Here is an 18,334-nt window from a genome sequence, read left to right as displayed (position 1 = left end):
TCATAGCCGGCACAAACATAAATAAAACTGACAAATCCTTTTAATCTTTGTCTAAATGTTCCTTTCACTCTATGTTTGTCTGAAGCTCGTGCTGCTGGTGAAGGTTTGCTTGAAGTGAAAAACAAGAGCAGACTGAGTCAGGCGGATGGAGTTAGTGCTTTATTATCACCGTAAAGCCTTTTTTTTGTTAATCATGACAACGGGAACATCAATCACTGAAACATATTTACAGCTCAACATCAGCGATCCTGTCGTGTTTACTTCGTCTGTAAAGTGCAGCTCTGTCAACACGAGCCTTTCACTTGGTTACAGCAAAAACAAGAAAGCAATATCTCACCCCCACGTGTCCCAAAAAACTAAAATAAAAATAAAATCATCTTCAGTAACTGTTGATTTCGGCTTTTTAGAAACATCTCCACTACTTTAACCTCCCACAAACGGAGAGGTGTGTCTGTGGCCTCTTTCATCCCTACATGAAGAACATGAAACTTAAAAAAAAAAAAAATTAATAATCATCGTGAATCACTCTGGAAATGAAATGCAAGTTAATGAATAAATGTGCGATGAACATAAAAGGCCCCAAACAACGACCCACGTATGCATGCCTGGTAAATATTAAGACATTAGAAGAAACGGACTCAGCAGGCAATGTGAAAGAAGATGGAGTCTGTTTTTTATGACACACGGGTGGTTATTGGTTTTTCAACACTGTATCAGAGGCGCTTAAAGTCTAGTGTTTTTCTTTTATGAAAACAGAAAGCCATGTTCTCCTTTCAGTTTGAGGGAACTTGAGGGAAATTTGTGCTTTTCTCCCTTTTATTTATTTAAACAGACCTCCAACTTTGCAAATGTCAGACCAGCAATTCACACCCGGAACAGCCCCAAGAGAGGAGAGAAAAGCATCTTTGGCTCACTGACGTGGCCTTAAATCTTCACGGTTAATTGGTACGAGAGCTCATTAACGAGTGTTACTGTCATGCAAACTCTGCTTTCATTTACATGGGCTCCGACCCTTACAGCACGCTAACACACACATACAAACACTGCATATGAACAGCTTGAAATGCTGGAATACTGGACTGATTATGGCATGATATGGCTTCACTAATAAATACGCAAGAAAAAAAAAAAATCAAAATTCAGAATTTTTCCAAGTCTGGTTTAAATAGAATTTTTTTTTCTGGTTTAAATCAAATTTTCATATTTATGTTCATACTGGTTGTGTTTTTGCTGTAAAATCTGTACAAAAATACACTCCAATATTTAAGACGAGCAAATACGAGGCTCCTGCATTTTAAGATTCAAATGGGCATCCTCCAAAGATGAAGTCTTTTTACTGCACAAAACAAATTTATTCATGCTGTTGAGGACTGTGGATTTAGCACTTCCTCTATCTTAAGCAGATACCTTTAGTAACCAGTACGATGAGTTCATGTGGCCGCGTTAACGTCATCACGAGTCACCATGTAAAATTAGCTCCCAGCTGACTTCCTCACACTCAGCTGATTTTTTTTAAGTTAAAATAACTTCTTCATATTTAATGAAGCCATGAAAATTTTTACCTTCATTCTACAGACACTTACAGACTCTTACAGACCCTTTAAGTAAACTGAAATTTGTGGCTTCTTTAATTAGTCCAAGACCAAGACTTAAAAATAAAAATAAAGGCGGATTTTTCCTTTAATATTGGCACCTGAAAGTCGATGAAGTGGACCTTAGATCCATCTGGAGCTCAGCTTTGAACCAAAAGGAACAAAAGTTAAGTTGTATTCATAATAAGTAAAACGACAGGTGTAATTTAAGTGGTCTAAATTTTCTCAGCAGGTAACAATCACAACATAGGTCTCTCATGTCAGGGAGTCAAATCCAAAGGTGTCTGAATACAAAAACTAAAAAAACAAAACAAAACAAACAAACCCCCCACCATCCTTCAAACTTTCAACCATCAAATATAAGCACAAAGTGAGCGCAGGTAGTTGAAAGTATGCTGACTTTTTATCTTTAAAGGCAGTGGTCAAGTCAAACGTACACGTTTTTCTTCTATCCTGTAGTGCCATTTATCAAATAGATCATTTTGGTGTATAATCCGTCATTTCTTGAATATAATGTAACTAAAAGAAGATTGCTGTGCCCAAAGCAGCAATCTTCACTGTCAGCGAGCAAAGACCAAATCATGCAAAGACAAGAAAGTCTGAAAACTTACAGGATGAATTTTTCCCTTTGAACCTTTCATTCAGCCGCTGCTTTCAGGTACTATCAGTAAAAGCTCAAGCACACTTAAGGCCAAATATTTTTCATTTTTGCATTTGGTCTATACCAGGGGTGTCAAACATATAATCTAAGGGGCTAAATCGGCCCACTGGATGGCTTACAAAATGTGAAATTTTAATCGGGAGGTTTTGAGTTACACATCTCTAAAGTTAATCTATTATTATTATTATCTATTATCTGCTGTTCAAACTTTCTGTTTCCAAAGTGCAGCCAATCAGAAGAAAGCTGGCTTTTGTTAATGGTTTCTGAAAGAGTGAGGCAGGCCCTGTCAGTGGAGGATTAAACCACTGTAGGAGGAATATGCAAGGTAACTAAGTTAAAGTGATATTTGTGGGAAAAATACACCAAAAAACCCCAAAACAGACAAACAGACCAAAACTGACCATTATTCTCATTAAAGTGTAGCTTTGAATATATTTATAGGTGAGGCATGCCAGAAAAAGAAACCAATAGTTACAGTGAAACGCTTAATCGAGGTCCAGTATAAGAGAAATAAAGATGATTCTGAACCGTGAATCACAACTCAAGTCCAAGATTAAAAACATGGAGCTGCAGTGGACTGTAAGATGTCCCTTTAGTGGGTTGATTTAAACTTTACTTAACAGTTATATTAACATTACTGTCAATTGATCAGCATTAAGGGTCTAACTGCTGTTTACATACGTCTGTTTCCATAAAAAGAAAAATATACTTAACGTTATAAAGAATATACGTTTTCCACCCCTGGTCTAAACAGCGTCTGAACAATCTAGCCACATTTTTCTGCAGCTAAATAACATCTAACAATATTAATAAATTGAACACGGTGTTGGAAAAACAGCTGGTTAGCAGTTACTAAAAATTAATTTTCTATTGATCAATTAATTGACTAATCAGTGAAGACCTACTGTGATGTGCTGAAATGAAGCCAGTGGAAGGAAGGAAGGAATCCTTAAATGACCTTTTCAAAATAAGACTCAGGCTCTCTTTCTATCTTCTGTTTGTGTTTCAGATCATCAGCTGACCTCTTTTTTTTTTTTTTTTTTTTTTTAAAATCAACAACACTGATGGAGAAAGTGGATGAGGTGTCCTGTTGCCCTCTGGGACCTTCATCATGGGTAAAGAAACCATCACTTTCTCTCAAAGTGCACTCATGCAAGAGCCGGTACCGACAGACCCAGGTTCAATATTCTTCTCACATTTTGTTTTACGTCTTCCATATTTTTGTTAGCTCTTCTTATAAAATAAACATAAAAACAGAAACTTAGAGGTTAATCTATATTCATGTCGCTTCTTGAAAGTGGAGTCTGTATAAAAGCAGCATTTTTTTTTCCTTTGTTTGTTTTTTTTAACACAGAATAAAACACGAGTCCTGGATGAGGCGTTTCCTCACCTACTTCCCTCCCTTTTACAGTGAGGGTGCGTTAGATTTATCCTCCATTTCAGAGTGACAGGCCTCCATCACAAGCTTCAGAGTCCTGCACAGAGGAAGCACATGTTTTTCAGTTCCAGGCAGTCCGGGCGGGCGGATAGGTGGGCGGGTGGTGTTCCCCTCCTCTGATTCCTGAGCTGTGGTCTCGATTTTACCAGCTGGGACTCGCCTGGGAGGTAAAACATGCATCCTCTGAGTGTCGTTAAGCTTCAGACTCACCCTTCTTCTTCCCCTCCTCTCCAGCGTCACTGTCCTCTGACTGGCTGTTGCTAAGCACTAGGAACTGTCCGTCAGAGCCAGGCGGGTTGGCCGGGCGACTTGATGCAGCGATCAAGCGGCTCTGCTCCTCCAGATCCTGAAAGTCAGTCAAGAGAAGAAGAGTGAACTTTTTCTTGCGCGTGGTGTTGTTTTCAGCATTTGGTGGCAGATGGAGCTTTTAATGGGGCAAGTGTAAGACCTGGGCTGAGAATGCGTGGAAAAAGACTTGAAAGACCTTCAAAAAAAGCACAGTGAACTATAAAGATGACATCTGACAACCGCCACAGTACCCTTAATTACAAATTTATGTGGTTTGACGACCAATACAAAAGAACCACTTGAAGGGTAAATCCGAGGGGTAAAGAGTTAAAATTGGCTCCATGGATGCAAACTACAAAGAAGAAAAATGGTGGCTGAGACTTTTGCACAGCAGTGTAAAACATAATGTTTTCATTCATTTAAGTCAGACAAAGCAAAAATGTCTTTAAGTGATAAACCCCAAAGTCCAACAAACTCACAGACTATTCAATTAAAGTGGTGATGATGGGGTCATAACACATGTTTACATTGTATTACAGACTAAAAACACCCCCTGGCTGCTCGGCATACTCTGCACATTCGTTATAACACGGGAATAATGCAAGGTTTGTGTTGAAAGGTAAAAAAATCACCTTCTCGATCTGTCTTTGCTTGCTCAGTTCCTCCTTCTGTTTCTCTTTGGCCTTATCATCCTCCTTTTTCTTCTCCACCGCTTTACGGTCCTGCATCACAAGAGCAACAATAAGAAAACAAGCGTAAACATCCACAGCAACACATGAATGACCCCCGGTTACAGTCTCACCATCTCCGAGTGCAAGGCGATCTGCTTGGCCAGACCGATGCTGTCACAGATCTGAAAAGCATGAAGAAGACAGACGATCAGACAGAAAGAAGGATGTGTTACACCGCCAGCCAAACAGATAAACGGACACACAACCTTCTCTCCATCGTTGTTGGATTCAAAGATGTAGCACATGGCTCGGCTGTCGCTCCGCCCGCTTGCCGACTGCAGAACAAAACCAAACAGCCTCTTGTTGTCCTGATGGGACAAACACTGCACCACAGTGGAGAGAGGGAACTGCAGCGAGACACAGCAGGATGCCAGTTAGCAAAGACAAAAGTGACACAACTCAAATCTTAGAAACAAGACAAAACTGGAGAAACTGCGGTCACCGTACCCTGAGTCGCGTCACTTGTGTCTGAGGATCAATTAGCCTGAAAAATAGAAGACCTATTTTAATATAAGAGGATAATTGCAATTTATTTCAAGCTGGCATTTTATTTTATCTTTTGTTGAATGTGGTTCCTGTGGCTCATGCTTGCTTTGCAAAAAGAAGTTAGTCACACAACAAACATCGGCTTCATCCAACACGCTCATAATGATCACTGCAGTTCCTACTTGAGGCAGTCGCAGGTGACCAGCAGGTGGGACTCGGTCATCCTGAAAATGTTGTGGATGGCTCTGGCAGCCAGGATCTGCCTCATGGTCTCAGAGATGACATCCACTGACTCAGCAGTCTTCACCTCCATGGAGCCCAGGAAGCGAACGATAAAGAGCTGGTGGAGGATCGAGTCTACGCAGCACAAAAACCAGAAAAAACAAAACACACTTCATGTATGGCTGTAGTTCCACTCGAGTTGCGTAAAAGCTGATTCTTTGGTGGTTTAAATGTACTTTTCTAATAATTAAATCACTTTAAATTATTTTAAACTGGTTGTAATTATGGATAATAATGGAAATAATAAAACCCATTATAATCTAAATAAATACGCAGTTTAAGCCTTTTTTCTACATGAGTTATTATCCTGAATACAATCTTGTCAGAATCCCAGTTATAACATTAACATGACCTCTGCATAGTCGTAAATGTTATTTAGAAGATAAAGACGTACGTAAATAAATAAATAAATATTGATAAAATAGTCGAGACAGACAGACATGAGTACCTTCACTGTCTTCTGCTGTGCTCTCTCCTGACTCCCCAAATGGATTACTTCTCCTGCAGAGAAGCACATAAACACACAAAACAGTCATATTTTCATAACTTCAGATATATCTGTCTTCACATTATTAGTTTAGTTAGCTTGCTTTTTGTTCTGTCATTGCATGCTTCACAGACCATGTAAACAGTAGATATAGGCAGAGCTGCTTGAACTCTAATGTTCACAAGCACTGTCTGCAGCACATGCAGCACAGAACCTTCAAATCTGAGCAGATGGTGCTGCGCAGTCAGGCGGTATCGCCACGTTATGATGCCGGCTAGTTTGCGAAACACATGCTGGAAATTTAAACAGTGATTCATCATTTTCCCTGACAGACACGTACCTGCTGGACTGCGGTGCTGTTTTGCTTTGTCCTGAGTTCTCCTCACTGACGGGGGAAATTATGTCAAACTGGATGGGTGTTTCTGGGGCAACCAGTGCATCCAGTGAGAGCACAGAAAGAGCAGGCGATGGCTCGGAGCCCACAGAGCTGATGCTGCTCGCTCGACCCGTTCGCCCCTTACTGGATGGGAGACAAAGAGAGAGAGCGAGAGGGAGAGAAAGAGGATGATGACAGGGCTCCGTAATGAAATCTGGACCACCTGCGGCCCTCCTTCAATAAATCATGGAAGCCGACAGCAGGTTGTGAGGGTGTTGGTAATCAATACTCTCACCTAAACCTAATTTTGAAAAAATCTGAACCCTCAAACAGAGAGGACAGGTAGAAATACCCAGTCTAAAACTCAAACTAGTTTGACAACCCACTCACCCACGCACACTCCTACCTGGTGGGTCTCATGCTCTCGTGTCTCTGCTGAAAGGACGGTGATGGTGTCACGGCTTCAAGAGCGGATTGGTTCACTCTGGCTGCAAGCTCCTGCCAACAAGAAGTAACTAGGAATTACTGTGATCATCTGGTTTCTAATAGAGAGGTTTTTGCTTCTGTACGTGCCAAGCTACTGTGATTTATTACTGAAGCCTGCTTGAAGTCTAGAAATTGTGCACTGGCGTACTGTCGCACAATTACAAAAACCTTGTGGGAAGACAGATATTAGATCAGATCTTCATTACCAGTACCTTGTGCCAAATAGTCAAATCAAAGTAGTTTCCTCAGAAAATCTATAATCTCCCATGCAAAGAGTTTAAGGTCTTCTGCACCATCTCACAATATTGATGCTGATATTTTACAACACATACTTCCCTGGCTAGACTACAACTAAAATAGCTGCCAAAGGTATACGACAGTGAACGGTAAGCAACATGAATGTCGATAGAAGAAGGAAGCAGACACAAACCTCTGCATTTTCACTCAGGTAGATCCTCCTTGAGATGTTGTTGATGGTGGAGATCCACTAGTGGAGAGAGACAACATCAGAAAACAGCAGCAAACTCAAAGGAGGCTTCATAAAGTTAGAGTATTTTACCTCCTCGCATTCCTTCCTGCTCTCCGCCTGCAGCGTCACCACTCTGACATAATAAAGAGAAGAAAATGATTTTTATTTTGACCTAAGAATTACAAAAAAAGGGGCGGGGCTGGGCACATATGAGAAGAGAAATATAAAAAAGGACCTCTCACTTTTTCCCATCAAAGGAAGTGACCTGAAAGCAGAATCGGCGGTCATCACAGTCAACGGCCATGACGGAGGAGTTGTCAAGGTCTGTGACCAGCCCGCCCGCCACCTCTCCCCGGCCCTGTTGCATCAGGTTTCCACCCTGTGTAAAGAAGTACTGTCGCTCCCAGGATGATGACACTAGCCCAGTCTTACTGTGAGACAGCAAAGACACAAAAAGGATTTCACAGTGTTTACAGTCAGGGATCAAACCACCAACCTTCCAATTAGCAGATGACCACCTTTACCTCCTGAGCTACAGTCACCCCAATAAGAGATGCACAATGTAAAAACTGTTCTGGGTCTGTGGGTGAAACAGGATTAAAGCTCACTAAGAAATAAAACACTGAAGTCGTCCTGTGGCTTACTTCCGGATGTACAGGTAGCCCTGCTTCCTGGTCAGGTTGCGACACACAGGTGAGTGGGCGGGGTCGGGGTCACATGGTGCATAAAGGGTGTCACAAGCCCTCTCCATCTCCTGGATGGTCTGTTGCATCTGCCCCACCTCCTCCTCCATTTCCCGGCGTACACTATACATACATTCACATGTTCATTGTCACTCATTGCTAAAATCTTCATGTCTCCACAATTAATTAACAGTTTGGGGATGAAGGAGTTCTTACTTCTGGACACTGGTTCCTATAGTTCCCAGGAACTCTTCCCACTGCTGGGTGAGATTTTCTGACCCCAGCTTAAAGAAACTGATCTGAGGAGAACAAAAACAGGTTGGTCACTTCAGAGCTGACTTCAAATAAATGTGACTCGTCTAACAGTCACTTTCCTTTGCACTGCAGCACTGCAGCAGTCTGAGGTTTCTCTCTGCTACCAGTGAGCAGTTTATGTTGTGTTCTGAGGGACTCACATGTAGTTATCTGATATCAAATTTTCCAAAGCTGTAAGACCGTTCAATGAATATTTGATGACAAATTGTAGCATTGCATGATTAAAGCTACAAAGAAATATTAATCTTACAGCATCTATTTTGCTATGACTGTTTACAAAACGGGGGGCAGCACAGTGGTTAGCACTGTTGCCTCACAGCAAGAAGGTCCTGAGTTCAATTCCACCATGAGGCTGCGGTCTTCCTGTGTGAAGTTTGCATGTTCTCCCCGTGTGGTGTGAATGGTCTATGTCATCACTATGTTTATGTGACCTGTCCAGCGTGTACCATGCCTCTTGCCCTAAGACAGCTGAGATAAGCTCCTGAAAAGGATAAGCGGCAGAGAATGGATGGACGTTTACAAAATGCAGCAAAAACTAGCTTCTACAATGATTTCAGCAGTACTTAAATACCACACTATCCCATATTCAAAACATTCACAGTTTTCTGCATCTTTTCACACTGTTTTGGTATTAAATCTCCTTTGCAGAAACTCTGTCTCCCCCTTCTGGCAGTAAAGGCAAACCATGTTTGTTCTTGCCCTCATTCACCGGCTGTGGATGACATCAGTTTTCAGAATTCCTAACTGAGTGAAGTTACCTGGAAGTGTGTGTGTGTGGTCGTCACAATAAGAGCTCACTCCTTAGTGCTTCCTTTGTTACCTCCTTTAGCAAAGGATACACTGAACCATTCTTCGTGAAAGTTAAAGAAATAAAATGAGTACCTATGCCACATGTAAAATGCACTTTCTTTTAGTCCATATTTGGGGCATTTTAGTTTAAGACCCACATCAACAACATCCACCATCAGATTAAAAAGTCTGACTCTAAGAGCACCACAATCTTTTCCTTTTCTTTAAATTTTCCTTCATATCCTTCTCTGAGCTCAAAGCGTTTTCCATCGAGTTTCTTTCCTGTTATAAACTATTCTTGGATGCTTCCCACGTGTTTTAGACTACTTGACCTTTGTTGCTACAGGTCCTCCCCTATTCAAGCCTGATTACAATGTGTCACCACTAGTGCGCATGTGTGTGTGAATATCACCTGACATGAAACTGTGTGTTCCAAAATACACAGCCTGCACTGATAGTGCAAAAACTTCAATGAAATCAAACTTAATTTATTCACATAAAAGTTCAGCAGTCAGGCTTAAAATGTCTGTCAGAATTGTTTTGCAGGATTACCAAAGAATTTCAAAGCTGTTTCCAAAATTCCCAGAATCAAGCAGGGGGATTAACATTTTGCCAAGTTAAAGATTTGATGTGTATTTCACACTGTTCTGGCTTTTTGTGGGGGAAAAGAATTTCGGACCTGAGTCAGATATGGAATCCAGTTAACGTTTGGTTAAGACCTAATGTTGGATTTTTGAGGTGCACTAGTCCCATCTCTCTCTCATCACCCCCAACCGGTTGCAGCAGATGGCCGCCCCTTCCTGAGCCTGATTTTCCTGAAGTTTATATATGTGAACTGAATTACTCTGCAGTAAAGGCGTGCACACCTGTGCCTGCATGTATCCCAGCAGTGGCTCCAGCAGAGCTGTCTTCTTCTTGTACTGCAGAGTGTTCAGTGAGCAGAAGTAGTGCATCATTGTCTGGTGTTGTTTCTTGCGGGAGGTGTAGACATCCTCCACCACCTCCGCCCGTAACTGCAACACACGAGACTCTTATTTCAGTAAAAAGCCAGATAACATTATTCACTCGCATAATATCATTTGGTATTGATAATCATCTAGGAAGCTGCTGCTTTGAGGAATGTGAAACTTGATGAGAGACTTTTTAAAACAACCCAACCCCATCTATCATTGCAGCTGCGGAGGAGTTTTTGCTTTTGTTTTTTTTAAATACAGCAGATTCTGTAAAATTATTTTTATAGAAACCAAAATAGAGACCAAAAATGACAGATTTGTTGGTATGACCAAAAATTACTAATTTAATGAATAAACTTCAGTGATTTGGAAGTTTGAGGGAAAACAGAGGAAGCATTTAGGTCTTTCAGTTCCGAGTTCATACCAATATGTCTTTTTGACAAAGCACAATGAGTGTGCTGAACATGCAAAATATGAAAATTATCCACAGACTCCTGCAGCTGTATTTAAATCATAAAAGCAGCTTCTTCTTATCAGCTTCTATCCATCTAACTGTGGATGTTTTTACAGTTACATAGAAAACTTTCCAGAATATGATTTACCATTTATGGACATGTAAAATAAAACCATTACCACGAAAGTCAATGTATAGTTTGAGGTATGAAGTCATGAATGGTAAACCTAAAAGCTGTTACCTTGTCGTTCTCCCTCCTTTTGGATAAGCGACTGTATCTGTTAATCGCCACATCGTGATCTGCACACAGAGACACAGAAAAGATTTTTAATAGTAAAATATATCTTGCCCTCTTAATAGTTAGAAAACCTGAAACTGCCTGAAATGCACACTAAAAATACCTAAACAAACTAAATTTCACAATTGCAAGTAATTTAGCTTCTATTTGTACCATTTCAATAATTTTTCTTTTATATATGGGCCTAAAATTTAAGCTCTAAAGTTAAGTATTTACTAGATCACAAACGATTTAAATGAAAGCTGAGATGAAAGCACTGTGATATACAGAGTTCAACTGCTGCAGTGTTGTTTGGGGGAGTGATAACACGAGATATATCCATAGTTAAGGACAGACATGAAGGTTTACTACATAATTGTATTGTTTAATTCTATACAAAATATATCTGACTGACTGAAAACCAGTATGAAAAACTGGGGAATTTCTGTGAGGTAGGATAAAAACTTAATCTCATGTGTAGGCAACTTTTTTTCCCCTCCAGAGGGCCATACTGCCAAGATCAAATAGAAACATGGTTAGAGGTTAAATGAAAGTACTAAATGTTAAATGAACATTTATATAAGTCTTGTCAACTGTATGAACTGCTGCATTGCCTGAATTAAACAGCAGTAAAGTCTCACTGCAGTGACTGCCCAAGAATTATACTGCCTCTTACGCTAATTTTCAAACACCGCGGGTCAGAAACAGATGGCTTTATATAGCACATGTGTGATTTATCTAGACATAAAGTATATGTACTATAAAAGTACTGAACCACACCTCTAAATGTTTGAATTCAGGAATTTTCTGTCCAATTTCCACAGATGTATAAAATCAAACTGTCTTTATAAACATTTGTGAAAGAATGGGTCATTCTAAAGAGCTCACTGCATTTGAGCATAGCAGTTTAATAGGAGCCACCTTGGCAACAAGTCAGTTTATGAAATTTCTTCCGTCCTAGATATGCTATTATCAGCTGTAAGTGGTATTATTACAAACAGGAAGTGTTTAAACCACAGCAAATTCGTCACAATGTGGCAGACCACATAAAGTTACAGAGCGAGGTCGGCATGTGCTAAAAGGTAGAGCACGTAAAAGTCCCCATCACTCTGCAGAGATCCCAAACTTCTTTGTTATTAATATCAGCACAAAACCTGCCAGAGGCTTCATGGGAAGGGCTTTCATGACTGGAGGTGCAATGCAAGCGTAATGTGTAGGCAATAAAGTGCACTGACTGTAGTTTATGAGGTACAGCTTACCATCACTGGCTATTTGGAAGACTTCTTTAAGAGTAAGGATCTCTGGAGAGACAAAAAAAACTCACATTAGAGAGCAAAGTGCATCTGTTTATGTAGCAAGGGCTTCAGATTAATTCTACTACCATAAATATTAAATATTAATATTGAAAGTAAACAACTAACATAGCAATGCAGAAAATAATTTACATTATATGTCACTGTTGATGGCAAAAGAAAATTAGTAAACTGAAAATTGGCATTATGCATTATTAACGTCTCTAAAACAGTTTCAAAACTGGGTGAAAGAGCTTAAAGTGTTTTCTACCCTTCAGGTCTCGCTCTTTAAATTGAGTGATGGGGAACATCATGGCATCAGCAAGCTGGGTGGACAAGACAGCATGACAGGAGCTGAGCTAGAAAGAGGAAGAGAAGGAGGAAGTTAAAATCCTAACCATGAATCAGATGAACAAACACAAATATAACACTAGTTTTTCTTATTCTTTTTATTTTGCACCAAATTTGCCTGTTTGGGACATCAAAACATGCAAACCCAACTCACTTCATCGATGACTTTTGCAAACTGTTGCAGAGTAGAACTCATCACCTCATCATCACCCCCGAGAGGAAAACGCTGCAAACAACAGCAACAATAAGGAAACATTACACAGCTGAGATTAACACATAGATTTCTGGATGTTATTAAAACCGCTAATATTTTCTATTATGGTAAAGAAAAAATCTGAATAATGCTGATCCAAAGCTGTTTCTAGAAGACAGGAATGGCCAGACTAAATTTCACAGAGGTGTGGTAAAGGCAGATGTGTGTGAAGTAACAGATAAGAGGCTCGTTGTTACATTATTACGGTTAGGGTGATAAGTATAATGGATGGTATTACAAGGCTGACATTTAGTATTTTATTGCCCCTTTTTAAGGGTCTATTGGTATAACGAAGATAGGCTGTTATAACAGCAAGGCTCTTATTATACTGTGTGGCCTGTGGCTTGTGTGATAAGACTGGGAAGCCACACCAAGCAGTGCCAAAACCTGCAGTTCTCCCAATTGACCACTTAAAGCTGGCTCCAAAAATGTTTTTCAGAACAGTGACTTCCAAAAAAGCAGAGCATTCTTAGGGAAATGGGGGTAGCTTAAAAGAAATCTCACAAGTGAAACTACGGCAGAATTAAGAAAACTTTTAGAAAACTCAACTCAACTCAAGAGACGAGATTCTGAGACCGCCCAAGTGGAAGCCTTTTGCCACTTGCCTACAACCTAGAAATTCTGTCCATAAAAATTATGAAAAGAATCAGTGACAAAGGGCAGCCCTGGCAGAGTCCAACGCCCACCAGGAACGAGTCTGACTTATTGCTGGCTATGTGGACCAAGCTCTTGCAACGGTTGTATAAGGATCGAATGGCCTGTAGCAGTGGGCCAGACAGCTTCTGGAGTATTTTGAATTGCATGAATCCTCCTTAATTTCCAAAAATCTGTCAAATAGTGAGGCACCGCTGGGAGCTAAAAACAGTCCAAATTCTTTCAACTCCCAAACGATTCTCCAGAGAAGTGACTCCAATTAGGGCTGTGCGATATGACCAAAATCTCATATCCCGATATAAGAATTCTATCGTCCGGATAACGATATAAATCACAAAAATATAACATTTTCTGTAAATTCTGTGAATCTCGGGCAGCTCGTCTTGCGGGAAGTGTTTCCAGCTGCGCGTCATGTAGCTGGAGTCGAGTGTTTTAACCAATGCATGAAACGATACATTTTTAGACATAAGTTGTAACGGCCGCCGTTTTCTTTGTGAGTATTTATTACACAGCGTGCTGCGGGGAAAAGCCTGTTCTAACGTTTGAGTCTAAGGTTTATTTTTTAGCACCTGGCGGCTCTTTTTTACTTCTCATCCGTAAATAATCTGCTCTTTCACGTGATTCAGTTTATTTTGAAAAGTCTCAACGGGATCTTGAGCTTTATTGTGAAAGGTTTATGTGGAACATAAACAAGCGGACACGCTTTGCTGTTACCGTCGTTGTTGCTAACGACAATGCATAAAAACAGGCGCTTGTCCGTCTGTAGTGTGGTTATATTAAATATAAGAGAAAGAGAGAACTTTAAGAAATTAATATAGCCACTACAGTGACCATCAAAACCATGAAAAAATATTGCCTTAAACAGTTTATTTTGCGACACCACGAAACAAACGATAGCGTAAAATGAAATAGACGTTTTTATATCGTCTTCCGATATATATCGTTATATCGAACAGCCCTAACTCCAATTATTGTCTAATGCTGCTTGTAAGAGCCAATTAAAGGTTAATTTTATTGGTACTGGTAAAATGATTAGAGGAGAAATATACATGTTTGATGTTAAGAATATAATTTCTAGTTGATTTCAAAATACTGTTTGTTAAATGTATAGAATATAGAAGTGCGACATTCTAATGCGCTTTTTAGTATTTTGGGCTTCCGGCACACTGTAATTACGTAGTTGGGGAGTCGGATAAGCTGGAAGCAACACAGTTTTTTGACCAAGTCTTGCCATGTAAATTAAAAGTTTCAATAAACATCTTTTTTGCAAGAAAAGTACCTGGACTTGCTCGCGTTTCAAATGCATGTTGCCGGACTGACTCCTAAAGGTGGTACAGAAGAGTGAAATAGAGATGGAGTGCCGCCACTACACTGATTTTTATCCTTACTACCAGTTGTCTTCTATGCTTTGTATGGTGAGTTTGGGTTTTAAAAAGGCGCTCACAAATAAAATTTATTATTATAAAACAAGATTGATGAAGTTTAGCCAAGTTAGAAGTTAATAGTGAGGTATCTCAGCCAAGTCAAACTTCCCCCAAGGGAATGTGTGAAACAATCCATGCACAACACAAAGTTAGTCATTTATATATTGGCTGGCTATGAAAAAGTCCTGATCCTAAGCTTAATGTCCACACTGAGATCTCAGTTGGTTCAAGGGTGATTCATTTGTGAAGCTTTCAGATATTTAGTGTCCAGCACTTCTTTGTAATAATAATAAAAATAATAAAATAATCTAGTGTTTGAGTGTGTAGACTTGTGCTGCGGTTGGGACAAATATGGCATTTCCTACCTGTTTGTCATATTCTTTCAGCAGTCTGGAGGTCAGGTGTGTTGCAGCACTCAGCTCATTCTGGAAGACAAATCCGCAGCACTAAGAGCTGGACACACACTATCCAAACAGCAGCACATTATTGATTTTGTGTTTATGTGAGTGAGTGTATGTGTGTGTGCATGTGTACCTGTGCATCATAAATCCTCTGCATGGCCTGATACAATTGTGTGCAGTAGTTGGAGATGGCTGCAGTGTCCTCCTCAAAAACTCCCAGCAGAGACCGTGTCTGCAAACAAAAAACATCAAAAACAAACAAACAAACATCATGCAGCTGACTTAACTACACGATCCGTTTATGAAACCATACTCAGCTTACTTGCCCCCAGAAAATTTCCTATGCGAGTGTCAAAAACTTCACCCGCATACATTTCTGCAAATCAAACACCTGCACGTACTACTGCTGCTCTCAAGGTGTGTCTTAACATCCTGCTGGTCCCTGTCTTTTTCAAGGCATTATTCACTGTGAGAAATAAATCACACTCTCGGGCTGTTTTCCTGAAAGCTGAATGGTTGCAACCTGTTGTGTGATTATCCTGAATGTATTTCACCTTGCTGTAAATCAGATTTTACTGCTGCGGTAACCTGGTTTCTCTCCAGCTCCCACTGTTAAATTACAAATATAACAGAGCTGACGCCTAATGTACACCGAGAGAGTTAATAAGAGACTGGAGTGGATGAAGCATAAATCATTAGTTATATAGACTAAAAGATTTTGCAAAGACTCCAGAGTCATACCAGCTTGAAAAGTTCCCACCCGACCCTGATAGAGTCAGCTGATTTTTTTCTACTCTATAACTTTAACATATCTAATAAGGTCATGCAAAACTTTATCTTCGTATTATGAATATGTCTGAGTTTCAGTCCATCAGAGTACAGGCATTTGTCAAAATTAGTTTCCCTTATTTTAATGCTCTTATAATTTCTTAGAAACATGATATAGCCACATTACATTTTCAGGGTTGAAAAAACAGTTATGCAAATTCTTTTGGCTCTTGCAAATGATTTTTGTGCTTGAGAGCAGCAAGAATTTCCCTGTGCTTTGAGAGCTGATACCCAGATTATCCTGACTGTTAACGTAAGTAAATTCTGGGTGTGTGCAGCTTCAAACCAAGTAAGTTTATACACTTTGACCACACCTCAATCCGTGATGTCACAGCAGGTGTTATTCCTAAGATTTTCAGGAAACAACATCACTGCTCGAGTTGTTTTTCTGTCCATCTGCAGCAGTGCGGTTGAAGCTTTGGGCACGGTGTGACACCAACAGAAATACAACACTGGTGTTTGACCAGATAACATTTACTGGGGAAGAGGGAGGAATGATTAGCGAAGTGGCTACGGAAGTTGCAGGTTAACCGTTGATTTATGTGCACTAAATCTGACATTTTAGGATCTGGCAGCTTGGCGAAAGCTTCCACCACCTGATCCATAAAGCAGTCAGTTTATGATCCCACTGCATAGCTGAAGTATCCCGCTTGAGAAGCTGTGGTTAGCTGTGCCGTTAGCGATTAGCACCATTCCGATGGATGTTGGCAAACAGTCTACAAAGACAGTTAGCCTAGCTATAGACGTGGCTAGAATTAGCTTTTAGCTGAAGCCCTCGGGGAGTAGAGCTGTTACCTGCGGGCTGTCCTCCAGCGTCTCCTCTATCGGTAGCTTCTCTATCCCGGGCATAGCTGCTGCAGGCGTGTTGATAATCTCTGAGAAACGCAAGACAAACACACAACAAATCGGTCCGACAACTCCCACTCAGGATTTCTGGGCTACACGGATTCACAACACCCCAAAACAGCTCCTCCCGGTTCCACATGCCACGCCCTCTACGGGGTTTTGGATTGGATAGAAGAAAATGAAGCCAATGTGATTGGCTTATTTTTTAAAGGAATATTCGCCATTTTGGCTCTAACCATCAGTTCAGTGATACAGGGATAGTGCGTACACGTTAGAGCCGTAATGGCAACTACTTCGGCGAGTTTCCTGTTGAAATATTTTTTAATCTTATTCAGAAATTTACTGACGCCACATTTTGTACAATATTTTAAAAACGCGTTTTTTACGGATAGTATTTTTGTAACAGATAGTTAAATTCGCCTTGAGGCGACTTTTGTTGTGATTTGGCGCTATATAAATAAAATTGAATTGAAATTGAATTAAATTTTGAAATGTTCAACTTTCCAAAATTATTACCACAAACCATATAAAATGACCATGTTTACAAATATAATTGTTTGTTGAGAAATGATGATGATGATGATGAGCAGAATAATAAATCTTCTTTTAGCCGCTCTTTTTAGGGGTTGCCACTGTGGATCATCTGCCTCCATCTGATCCTATCCTGGACATCTTCAACCTTCTGCAGGTCCTCCATAACTACATCCATGAATCTTCTCTGTGCTCCTTCTCCTTTCCTCCAGCCTGGCAGCTCTGTATTCAACATCCGTTGTCCAATATATCCACTGTCCCTCCGCTGCACATATCAAAACTCTCTCAGCCTTGCAGCTCTAACTTTGTTTCCAAAACACTCTGAGTTGTCCCTCTCATACAATACTCATTCCTAAGCATGTCCATCCTGTTCACCCCCAATGAAAATCTTAACACCTGCAGGTCCTCCTCCTGTTTTTTTGTCAGTGCCACCATCTCCAAACCGTACATCATCGCAGGTCTTATTACCTTCAAACCATTCACTCTTGCTGCTACCCTTCTGCCACAAATCACCCCAGACACTTGTCTCCACCTACTCCATGCTTATCTTCTTCACCTCTCTTGTGCAGTCTCCGTACTTTGGACAGTTGACCCCAGATATTTAGACTTATCCAACTTCACTACTTCTGGTCCTTGTAGCCTCACTGTTAAACCTTTCTCCCTCTCATTCATACTCGTGTAGTCTGTCTTGTTTCTGCTGACTTTAATTTTTACACCTCCACTGCTCCAGGCTCTCTTCCAACCTCTCCATACTCTCAGAATGACATCTGCTAACCTCATAGTCCAGGGAGACTCCTACCTACATCTTCTGTTGACCACTGTGATCACCATTGCAAACATCAGTGGCCTCAGAGCTAGACATCACGCTACCTCAGCAGTCATCTGGACTAATCTTTCCACTCTTCATTCTCTTCATAGCTCCTCACCTCCTCACTAATCCTCTGCACTTCCCAATCCATTAACTTTCATCCAACACGTCCTCTCCTC

General features: G+C 40.4%; 1 protein-coding gene across 1 annotated transcript; it reads right to left on the bottom strand.

Annotated features, from left to right (window-relative positions):
• Positions 1-144: 144 nt before the first annotated feature.
• Positions 145-16,957, bottom strand: appl1 (adaptor protein, phosphotyrosine interaction, PH domain and leucine zipper containing 1). Its single transcript, XM_084928969.1, has 22 exons — positions 16,766-16,957; positions 15,276-15,374; positions 15,107-15,166; positions 12,565-12,636; positions 12,331-12,418; positions 12,027-12,068; positions 10,732-10,790; positions 9,950-10,096; positions 8,196-8,278; positions 7,941-8,102; positions 7,539-7,727; positions 7,387-7,429; positions 7,258-7,314; positions 6,748-6,839; positions 6,306-6,485; positions 5,927-5,979; positions 5,379-5,553; positions 5,158-5,194; positions 4,917-5,057; positions 4,782-4,832; positions 4,612-4,701; positions 145-4,037 (listed from the first exon to the last, which is right to left on the bottom strand). The coding sequence occupies exons 1-22, from the start codon at positions 16,817-16,819 to the stop codon at positions 3,885-3,887; spliced, it is 2,127 nt and encodes a 708-aa protein (XP_084785095.1). The 5' UTR covers positions 16,820-16,957; the 3' UTR covers positions 145-3,884.
• Positions 16,958-18,334: the final 1,377 nt, after the last annotated feature.

This window comes from Perissodus microlepis, chromosome 5, assembly GCF_051167445.1.
Source record: "Perissodus microlepis isolate ML-2025 ecotype Zambia chromosome 5, ASM5116744v1, whole genome shotgun sequence".
Classification (NCBI taxonomy): Eukaryota; Metazoa; Chordata; class Actinopteri; order Cichliformes; family Cichlidae; genus Perissodus; species Perissodus microlepis.
Note: the sequence above shows the minus strand (reverse complement) of the source record. Positions and strands in the feature narration are given on the sequence as shown.